Genomic DNA, 11905 nt, shown 5'->3' on the forward strand with positions numbered 1-11905 from the left:
AAGGATTATAAATCAATCTGCTATAAAGACACATGCACACACATGTTTATTGCAGCACTGTTCACAATAGCAAAGACTTGGAACCAACCCAAATGCCCATCAATCATAGACTGAATAAAGAAAATGTGGCACATATACACCACGGAATACTATGAAGCCATAAAAAAAGATGAGTTCATGTCCTTTGCAGGAACATGGATGAAGCTGGAAACCATCAGTCTCAGCAAACTAGCCCAAGAACAGAAAACCAAACACCACATAGTCTCACTCATAAGTGGGAGTTGAACAACAAAAACACATGGACATAGGGAGGGAAACATTACACACTAGGGCCTGTTGGCGGGTAGGGGGCTAGCGGAGGGATAGCGTTAGCATCAATACCTAATGTAGATGATGGGTTGATGGGTACAGCAAACCACCACGGCATGTGTATACCTATGCAACACAACTGCACGTCCTGCACATGTATCCCAGAACTTAAAGTATAATAAAAATCTTTTTAAAATTATTTTTAATTTTTATTGTGGTTCTCCCACTCTTTTTGTTCTTTGAGTTTTTCCTGTGTTCTTTTAGCCATTATTTTAGTGGAGTAGAGATAAACATGTGTGTCCAACCTGGTCTTTAATAGAAAACTCATATCCTATTTATGAAATGTGATATTTAAGGACATATTCTTTGTTGCTTTTTTAGAATCTCTTTAACTTTGCAAGATCCCTTAAAGGAGAATAATGAGTATGCATTTCATCCTGATTTAGCCAAAGATATGCTTTGATATTAAGCAAAAAAAGTTTCATCAAGCAGCTTCCTATTTAGCATGAATATAAACTCTTACTTAGTGAATCTAGCATAGTGGATCTCAAAGTGTGGTCCCCAGACCCACAGCCTACCTGATTATTTGACAGACATGCAAATTCTTGGGACCCACCTCGGACTAACTAAATCTGAAACTCTGGGGGTGGGGCCCAGCAACTGTGTTTTAAGCAGCCATCCAGGTGATTCAGATGCTTGGTAAAATTTGAGAACCCCTAGTCTTCTAGAGGCAATCCTTTGCAAAATTGCACGTAGAGATTAAACATTTTACTTACTCTTAGTCCAAATGTCTGTAAGATTTTCAGGCTACGAGGTGACCAACTTCTAGCAGACATGTTGTGAGGTTCCTACACCACTTATAGTCCCCAGTGTTGGGGACTTTCCTCTCTGCTGAAGAGGCAGGGCTTATCATGTATTTACACTACCTGAACACTTCCTTATCTGGCACCCTACTGGTCACACTTACTAGACCACCTCAGTCAAGGCCAAGCAATCTACTAAAAGGTCAAGACCAACTAGTCTGATTCTCTCTTGAGAATATGAATCAGAGACACTGAAATTGTGGTCATTGTTGAAATGCTAAAGGTATGTAAAACTGAGGCTGATGGTCACAGTCAGCCTTGAGCAAGCACAGGCCCTGTATCCTCTCAATTGGCTCCTTTTTTTTCTTGAGTTGGTATATATTTCTTGCATCAAAGAGACTTGATCAGGAAACATTAACTATTGATAGAAAATGCTGAAGGATTGATTGGTCATACTTATGACTCTGTACTGCTTGCCCAAACCATTGGTTTTGTCCTTGCTGTTGTCTTGTTTTCTGGCTATTACATATAAGCAAGTTGATCTATCTGTTTAATTTCCTGCTGTGAAAACATATTTGGCAGCACTCTTTTCATTTCAATGCTGAGCTCTCAGGGTTCTTTTGCCATTGCTTCCAGTCTGAGTCTCTGAGAAATTTGTGCAAATTGCTTTGTAAATCCACAACCAAAGAATCAATATCAGTGATGTTCTTTTAAAGAATATGAGACAAATAGTTCCCATAAGCCACCGTTCAAAAGGTTCAAAATGAAACATTCTGAAAATGAAAGCAAAAGAAATCATACAATATTACCAAAAAGGTTATGTGGTAGTGAATAAAAGCAAGAATATGATTTGAGAAGTGAACATCTGTTCTGAGAACAATGCTAACATAATGGGAATATCAGGACTAAGCTTTACTTTTTCAGGTCATGGTTATTGATTTAACAACTGATGGAAATAAAAATTACCAGAGAGCTGTTTGCAAATATGTTTTAAGTCCAAGAAGTTTTCTTTTAGTATTAGGCTATTGTAAATCTCTCAGGATGAAAGAGACTATATAGGTCATCTAATCTAATTACGCATTTCATGCTTGAATCACTTCCATATTCTTAAAGAAATGAGAACCACACAACCTTGGCATTGTGGTTAATGACAGAGAGCTGTCTACCATGCTTCATATAATAAATCTACAAAAAGAAATAAATGAATTTGGAAACACAAAAGGGCATTAACAAGATATGGCCCTCATTAATGTCTGGAAAAGTAGTGCCTTTTTATTTTGTCATTCCTGAGGAAAAGGTGTTAGACATTCTGGCAGAGATTGATAATTATCACCAGACTTTTTTTTTTTTTTTTTTGAGACAAGGTCTTACTCTATCACCCAGGCTGGAGTGCAGTGACACAACCACAGCTCACTGAAGCCTTGACCTCCCTGGGCTCAGGTGTTCCTCCCACCTCAGCCTCCTGAACAGCTAGGACCACATGTATACTACCAAGCCTGGCCAATTTTTCTATTTTTTGTAGAGATGGAGTCGCCCTATGTTGCCCAGGCTGGTCTCAAACTCCTGGGCTCAAGTGATCCACCCTCTTTGGCCCCCCAAACTGTTGGGATTACAGGTGTGAGCCACTGCACCCGACCTGACTTGGTTCTTTTTAATTTCCAAATGTTTACTTGGCACATGACTGCTCAAAATAAAGATTACATTTCCAAACTTTCCTAATAGCCATGTGTTTCAGTTGCTCTTGTTGTGTAACAGATTACTTCAAAAGCTAGAGGCCTAAAACAACCTTTTTATCATGTTTTCAGATTCTGTGGAACAAGACTTCAGCCAGGGCATCCAGCTCAGCGCCGGCTTGTGTCATGTTGACTTGACTTCTATGACGCTCTGTATTGGTCAAATAAATCACAAGCACATTCAGATTCAAGGGGAGGGGAAGTAAGACTTCAATTCATTACTGGATAGTGGCCATGCCACACTGTAGGAGATACTGTTGTAGTCATCTTTGAAAATGCAGTCTGCCACACCACAGGTGTGGCCATGTTGACTAAATTCTGGGCAAGAGGACAGAAGAGGAATTGGTGTGTTTAACTTCCTAGAAGTGTCCTTAAAGAGTATATGTTTTGGGGAAGGGATGGGAGCTTCCCTTCTCTTTTCCATTTAGCTCTTAGCTAAAATATAACTGGCCCTGGAGGAGCCATTTTGAACCACAAACAGGATCACACAGCAATGAGCTGGAAGGAATGTGGGTCCCTGATGATCATGGAGCACCATACCAACCCTGAACTGTCCACATTTACATTCCAGAGAAGTACAATTCTAACTTAAGCTATTGCATTTTGCATTTTCTGCCACATGTGAGCAATGCTAATCATAATTAATACAAATATTATCACAAATGAAGACAAGTGATACACATGCATCTTAGATTACCAGATCCATAAAAATAATAATGCTTACATGGTAGAGAGTAGTACTAACATTGTGCTCCAACCAGTGACATGTGAAGCTCACCATATTTTTTTTTTTTTTTTTTTTTTTGAGACGAAGTTAGGTCTTGTTGCCCAGGCTGGAGTGCAATGTCCGGGTCTCGGCTTACCTCAACCTCCACCTCCCGGGTTCAAGCGATTCTCCTGCCTCAGCTGCCTGGCTAATTTCATATTTTTAGTATAGACGGGGTTTCTCCATGTTGGTCAGGCTGGTCTCCAACTCCCAACCTCAGGTGATCCACCCGCTTTGGCCTCCCAAAGTGCTGGGATTACAGGCTTGAGCCACCGCGCTCACCATATTTTATAAAAGTTTAATTCTTAAAATGTTTGACACAATTAGAAGCTCTATATTACTATATATTTAAAAACAACATTATTACTATGAAGTTGATAAGAAATGAAAATAGAGAAATACATTGGCTCATGGAGTGAATATAGGATGCATCATTAACAAAAGGTTAACATCAAGATCCATTCTTACAAAAGGGCCTAGTTTGTTACGTCTCTGATTTCTAGTCTTTGAGTTTCCCCAGTCATGTGTTTACTCTTCCGTGGGTGGGAAGATAAATCAGAATAACCAAGCGAGCTTGCTCTTAAACTACTTTATTTACAATGATATGGTAATTGTAGAAAATGAAGTATGCGTACTTAAGTAGTATTTAATTGACAAAAGTCAATTATTTCTACTTCAAAATTGTAAACATTTGCAAAGTAAGCCTAATTTCAAAGTCAAAGACTTCTACTTTAAAAGCAAACACAAGTAATTCTATTTTTCTTTATACTGAAGTGTTTCAATTTTTGGAGATAAAGTCAAAATCACTCAAAGTATAAAGTTTTAAAATAATCAGCGCCTCACCCTGCACTATCCTATTTGAAGGAGATCAACTTCGATAGATACCAATAAATGGTGTCTTTGTCTCAATAAATAGTAAGTGCATGGAGTGTATAACGAAATAGCATCAGTAAGGCAAAACATAATAGACAGGATGGATGAGAAAAAGCTGGATAAAATGTGGTGGAAGAAAAAGAAAGACGTCACAAAGATGGGGTAGCATTTCTTTGTCCAAAAGAGAACCAGTACCACCACAAGACTTCAAACAAAGGACATTAACAACACTTATCATGCAACTAGATTCTAAAAGGAAAATAAAATGCCACTACTAAGGTGGAGGCTGAAGTTTCACGACAAATCTCTTGGCACCAGCTCTGAGTGGGAAGTGGGGCGAGTGGCCAGCAAGCTCCAGGACATGCGGACAGGTGGACACCGAGGCGGCCTCGCGGGGGCCCGCCAGCCCTCCGCGCGCCGCCCGCCAGCGCATTCCACCCTGGCGCGGTCAGAGCCGCGGGTGCGCGGCGCCCGCCGGCGGAGGTTGCCATGGTTTCCGGGGGTCACGTGGGCGCGCTCTCCCGCGCCCCCTCCCGCGCGCCGCGGCGGGGCGGGGGCGGGGCGACCGGGCGGGGGAGAGGCGCGGCCGCGGCGGGACCGGGAGGAGCAGGAGATGCTGCCAGCCCTCCCGGGGCCGCGCTCGCTCAGCCGCCGCCGCCACACGGAGCAGCCGCGCGCCAGGAGCCGCGGGCCGGGCCAGCCGGGCCGCCGGGGCCCAGTGCGCCGCGCTCGCAGCCGGTAGCGCCGCCAGCGCCGTCGGCGCTCGCTCGGCAGCCGCGGGGCCCGAGGCCGGGCCGGGGAGGGGGCGAGGGCGGCGCCCGGGCGCCTGCCGCTGGGGAGGCAGGATGAGCATCGAGATCCCGGCGGGGCTGACGGAGCTGCTGCAGGGCTTCACGGTGGAGGTGCTGAGGCACCAGCCCGCGGACCTGCTAGAGTTCGCGCTGCAGCACTTCACGCGCCTGCAGCAGGAGAACGAGCGCAAAGGCACCGCGCGCTTCAGCCATGAGGGCAGGACCTGGGGGGACGCGGGCGCCGCTGCTGGGGGCGGCACCCCCAGCAAGGGGGTCAACTTCGCCGAGGAGCCCATGCACTCCGACTCCGAGGACGGGGAGGAGGAGGAGGCGGCGCCCACAGACGCAGGGGCGTTCAATGGTGAGAACCGGACCCCCTCCGCGCCCCCGGACCCCCTCGCTGTCCCCTACCGCTCCCCGTTGTGCTCTCGGATCCTGCTGCTTTGCGCACCCACCTCTCCACGCATTCTCCACCTTTCCCTACCTTCCCATCTCTCCCACCCCCTCAGCATCCATTTCTGTCTCTCCCACTCGCCCACCTTCCTACTCTGCTCCCTTGTCATACCCTCTTCCCTTCCTCTGGAGGTGGGAGAGCTCGGAGGTTACGCTTTCCTCTGCCCGTCTGCCTGGGCCGGTTGGGGTGGGCATCTGCTAGAAAGACAACTTTCGCTGTGGTTGGAGGTATTTCGCTTGGAGGATACCATTGTGCATAAAGAAACTGGCCCACTTGGCGTCTTCTTTCAGCCCTTGTATTAATGGAATGTCGAAAGAGAAAAGGCGAACAGTGTTTAATGTGATTGGCTTTACTGTTGTTAGGATGGTAGATTCACTGAAAGAAGCTTGAAATTGAACTCACTGGGGCAGAACAAAATTTATGGCCAATAGCTCTGACATCCTCAGATTAAGAGTTGTCTGTTATTTTCCAATTTACCAATACCATGTTGTGTTATTTTTGGACATGTAACAAAGGATCCTATTAGTCTGAAACCCACTGGGGTCTTTGGAAGAGGAAACAGGTTAATGTTTTGCTTTTTATATAAAGCACGTATTGAATTATTTGGTGCTTTATTTTTTTTAAAGTGTATGAGAAAAGCACTATAGGAAGTTCCGAAGGCTTGTTGGTTGTCTTTAGAATGAAAAGCCAGTGAGTAATTGTAAGGACTGTGCCAGACAGTAGAGCTAGAAAGAATGAATGGGAAAGAAAAAGGAATTTTCTCAAATAGCTGCTCCTGGCAAGTCCCACCCCTTTTGCTTACAACCCTCTTTCCCTAACACACCCAGACACACACCCTCATTTACAGCCCCCTGTATTTACACAACGTGCCCAAATCCCATTTTTATGGCAACCCAAGCTAAAATACCATGGAGTGCAATGTGCAAGTGTTTTCTCTTTGTGGTGTAAGGCAAACATGCATGCACCATTGCACCAGCTTTTATTTATTTACGCTGCTTGTGGTTTGTGTGTCCGCAGTGTATTCCATAAAATGAAAACCTTTAAAAGTGTCATTTGATTTCCTTGTGTATGCTTCTAGGAAGCTGTTTCTTTCTTTACGGGATTACATGTTGAAATGGCTTATAAAATTGATGTGTTTTTAGCTTGTCTAAAACAATCCCAGAAACCCTGGAAATTAGTGTTCCATGAAGATAAAAGTGAAGCTTGTTACTTACAATTTTAATTTTGGACTTTTAAATATTTTCCCAAGAGGATAATCATAGTCTTAATTGTTGTTTTTGCACAAGAATCGAATCAAATAATTTTCTTACCAGAAACAAGAGAAAGATGAAAGAATGCATGTTTTAAATAGATAAGAAGCAGCAGCCGGTAACATGACAGAAAGGGCAGAGGCATCTAATACTTCTTTTATGCTCTCGACGCATGCACACATGTTCATGCACACACACCAAGGGGAAAAAAGGACTCTTTTCCCAGAAGGAGAAAACTAGGAACTAAGGGACTTGGTAAAGATTTTATATATATTCTGTATATGTTGTTAATATAATCAAAATCTTTTGTTTATATGATAAATTTGAAGTCCTTTCCATTGATGATTCCATTTTCTTATTAAACAATATATTGTGCACAGATGAGATTTAATTTTCATTTTGTGGTGAAGAAATAAGCTGTTAACTTCTGAACAGCAGGGATCATTTTATATGGCCTTACAGTCTCCAAGCCACCTTTACTGTAAAAATTGCTTAATGTGACTTAAACAAGTTAAGCTTGTTAAACAATTGCTCTGTTTACTCCCCAGCCTCAACCCCAAGGACTTTAAAACTTTTTGACTGCAACCAGATACAATTTGATCATTACCCAGGAGGCACAGACACGTGTACAACTCAAACTTTGGCAATAGTACAGGTACTTCCTTAGGTCAGATGCAGTGCTTTTTGATATTTCCTATTTGAATCAATTCTTTATATTTTGAATTGTGTTGAGACCTGAAGTTGAAAAACATTTAATTATAGTCTACAAAGTGGTTGGCAAGCTTTTCTTGTAAAGGCCAGATAGTAAATGTTTTAGACTTTGTGGGCAATGTATGGTCTTGATCACTACTACTAATACTTCTTTTTCTTCCTTTCTTCTTTCTTCTTCTTTCTTTCTTTCTTTTTTTTTTTTTTAAACACATACGCCTTCTGAGGGTTGGAGTTGTACAAAACTAGCTGCAGATAAAAGCCATAGCTTGCTGACCTCTGGTCAGAAGAAAAAAAGTCAAAATAGTACCGTACCATTCGGGGGAAAAAACTGGAGTGAGCCTAAAAATTATGAGCCTGTTAGTTTGACATCTGTGTCCAGAAATGTGCCACATTGCAAAAAACCCCAGAGACTGGCCAATTCTGGCATACTAAAAAATAAGGATTGGAAAACAAGTCTTAATTTACTATGATGCAGCACAAGACCTGCTGGGTCAATAATTCTGAAATTTTCATAGGCATCTCAAGGACGTTTGATTCAGAAATGACCATTACCCTGTACCATTTTTGGAGAGCTTTTTTGAATAGGTTGAGATGGGACATGGTATCCTTTTTTTCTCCCTCAATAGACATCCCAGGTCATTCTGATACCAGTAGTTCCATGACTATACTTTGGAAAACATTTACAGATAGTGATAATATTATCTTCTTATTAACAATGAAAACATAATTGTCATTAATTGACGTTTGCTGTGTGCTGTCTGAATCCTTTATTTTTTAAATCTCAGCTTTATGAGAAAGATAAGGCCATCACTTGCCCTGTGTTTCACAGCTAATGTGCTGCAAAATCAAGATTGGGATATAGGTGGACCTGGCTTCATCCCTGTGCTCTTGAATACCAGATTATATCTCCAGATGGGGCTGGAACTACTATAACCTGAGTATCCCTTATATATCAAGCTCTATTTGGGATCCTTAATGTGTTTTATTGCTAAGGCTCCAAAACATTAACTTGTCCAAAGTCACACATAAAACAACTAGGTAGTGGAGCCTGATTTCTTAGTCTTTCTGTCTAACCTTGAAGCCCAGGATCATAAGGGAGTTCTTAAATGGAATTTGTTCTGTGGGGTGACTCACAAGTCAGGATTTCCCTGGTTATTTTTTCAGTAATGGTGATGGATTTGCATCGTTGGTTCTTATCCTTTCATGTGAGTCTCTTTAACATAAGTGATGGTATTTATGACAGGTTGGAGTTAGTGCCCATTGATGGACATAGGAATCAAGCATATGACCTTCACCTTGTAGTGTGGTGGTTTAATCAAATAAGCCAGGCACCTGCAGTTAGCTGGAAAAATGTTTCCTGGCCAGGACTCAGTGATTTTTGAGGGTCAGGTGGCATGGCCATAGGTGGCACTAGACCAAACAATCAGATGGGTGTATGTGGTCTTCTTTCCTACCTTTCCAAAGGATCCCTTCCTCTTCTAATAGCTCTCCTTTCCCTCTCCTATTCCAACCTTATCAATTTTAATTGTTACTTTCCATTTACTCTCAATACTGGTCAAAAGGGCAAGCTTTAGGTGTTAGAATGATAATGGCTTATGGTGACGCTTTCTAGAGAAACTCAAAGGCCAGAAAGAAGCCATAATGGAAACCTCTTGGCATCTACTCTGCCTCCCTCTTCCCTATCCTAGAGAAAGCAAATACAGTTTGACATGTCACATCTGAAAGGGTAGCATCCCTAGGCCTTGAATTTCTTAGAAACGTTCACAGTAGGCTACAGCATTGTGTCAGTACTAGTTTGGAGTAAAATCTGTGGGTAATGATTTTATATAGGCATCATTAAGAGATCTTGTGTTGCCCAATAATTTCTTCAGCGGAATTGCTGAAACTAAAAATGAAGTAAATACCATTCAGATTACTCTGATAAATGAAAAAGTGGTCAGAAACAAAATTAACTACACATGGGCACATGCAGAGTAGTCAATCTGGGAGAAAAAATAGCTACTGTGATATAAAATAAAGAGCTGATTTTTTTTTTGTTATAGAAGAAAAAGATCTAGAGGTCACAATGGATACACATACCAAAAATAAGATACACATACCAAAAATATAGAATCATACCCCATAAGTCAAGTATATCAAAGGTAATGAATTACAATTTACCGGGTAATAACTATGACTTAATACTCTTAACTCTGTCCCATGTCCAGTGTTGTTAGAATCTTTTGGTAAAAACCAAATCAAAGGGAATTTGGAGAATTTACAAAACGTCCTTAAGGTCAAGCAAAATATTGTAAAGTTAGAGCTTGTGGTGATGGACTGGTGGGAAATTAAGAGAATAAATTTATACATCATGAGAAGAAATGATTGAAAGAGAATTGAGAAAAAATATTCATGTGTCTGAAGTTTTCTTAGAGAATTATGAGAAGATATTCTTCATCTTTGTTAAATACAGTATTAGAAGATCTAAGCTTTATTGTAATTTGACTACAAGAGAAACCTGAAACGGTTTATGTGGTCTTCCTAAAATGAGGTGGTAAAACAATAAGAGTGAGATTGACTTCCCAAGTATATGCTTTGGAGATGTTGGTAACTGGCTCACTCTATTATCTGTTGAGTTCATGGTCTCACTTACAGCAGGAAATCATAGAATAGTCAAAGCTTTAAATAATTGTTGCATTTTGGCCAGGTGCAGTGGCTCATGCCTGTAATGCCAGCACTTCGGGAGGCTGAGGTGGGAGAATTGCTTGAGCCTTGGAGTTTGAGACCAGCCTGGGCAATAGAGTGGGGCCCCATCTCTACAATAAAATGCAAAGATTAGCCAGGCATTGTGGCATACGTCTGTGGTCTCAGGTACTTTGGAGGCTGAAATGGGAAGATTGCTTGAGCCCAGGAGTTTGAAGAGCCTGCAGTGAGACATGATCACATCACTGTACTCCAGCCTGGGCAACAGAGACTTTGTGTCAAAAAAAAAAAAAAAAAAAAGAAAAAGTTGCTTTGGCCAATTTATCAGGCTAACCTCTATGTGTTTTTTAAAAAATGTATTCTTTCTCAGTGCCCACTAGAAATCATCATGAGACAAAGTAGCCAGTTGTTTGCTCTCATCTCCTATGGGATGTGGTTACCACCATACAACTAAATAAATTTATTTGAGTGGTTGTAATTATATAGTCATTATAGTCAGTACAGCTGACTAAAAGTCAAAATGTCCTTTTAATATATTGTTAGCCTTGTAAATACTTTTTTTTAGTTTGAAAAATATATGCAAAGTTAATTTTTTGGGATTAACTTAAATTCAGACTTTTAAAAATGTATGATGTATTGTGCTAGAAACATTGACTTATATATTAATAATACCTCCCTTATAAAGCTGTTACAAGGATGAATGGATTAATGTTCGTAAGGCCCTTAGGACAATGTGTTAAATAAATGATATCATTGATATAAAATCATACGGAGCTGTATACATTTTTTGCACAATAGCAATTTCATTGTATTTTATGGAAATGAATCCAGCATTACACTTCTTTGGAGAGAGGAAGTAGGAAATGAGCTTATGTGGCAGTTTTACTTGGGATTTCATGTTACACAGTAATAAAATCCATATCCTTTCAACTCATAATTTGTAGCAAAGAGCTCCAGGATTTTGTAATTAATGACACTTTCTAGTTTTTGGCTATTAGAGATTTAAATGGTGGTTTTAAATCCTCCTGAAATGGATTACATCATTCATGACAATGGCTAAAATATTGCAACCATTATCTTAGTTATGAGCATAAAACAATAGTATCAGAAAAGTTATAAAATTATTTTGAGTTAGAGATGGTGATTGTGCTTTTCAAAGCAGAAATTAAGAACATTGTTCATTTTACTAGTAATAGTAGGTGGATTGCTTTAGGGGTTAAAATTGGGAAACCAAAAAACTTGAAATAGTGTCCTTTCTTCTCTTATCCATCTATTACTTTGGGCTTTGGAAGAAAGGAGGTAAAGGGAGGAAGGTAATGAAGTCAGTAGAGAATGAGGGAGGGAGCGAGCAAGAGAGAAGTACAACCAGTTGTGAAGGCTTGCATGAGTAACTTACACTTTGTCTGAAGACATGCAATGGAAACAACTAAACAGAAATTGAAGCATGAGTACTTTAATTTTTCTACCTATCAAAAATCAAACCATTTAGCTTATTTTAAATAAGACAGTTACCAGCTTTTTTTTTTTTTTTTT

General features: G+C 40.8%; 1 protein-coding gene across 1 annotated transcript in view; it reads left to right on the forward strand.

Annotated features, from left to right (window-relative positions):
- The first annotated feature begins 5074 nt into the window (after window positions 1-5074).
- The window catches only part of PRKAR2B (protein kinase cAMP-dependent type II regulatory subunit beta), a 103585-nt gene continuing 96754 nt past the window's right edge, over window positions 5075-11905 (forward strand). Inside the window, exon 1 of the mRNA XM_017546927.2 lies at window positions 5075-5636. Within this exon, the coding sequence (XP_017402416.1) occupies window positions 5330-5636 (307 nt within the window). The 5' untranslated portion in view covers window positions 5075-5329. The remainder of the gene's footprint in view (window positions 5637-11905) is intronic.

This window comes from Cebus imitator, unplaced genomic scaffold (assembly GCF_001604975.1).
Source record: "Cebus imitator isolate Cc_AM_T3 unplaced genomic scaffold, Cebus_imitator-1.0 Scaffold192, whole genome shotgun sequence".
NCBI lineage: Eukaryota > Metazoa > Chordata > Mammalia > Primates > Cebidae > Cebus > Cebus imitator.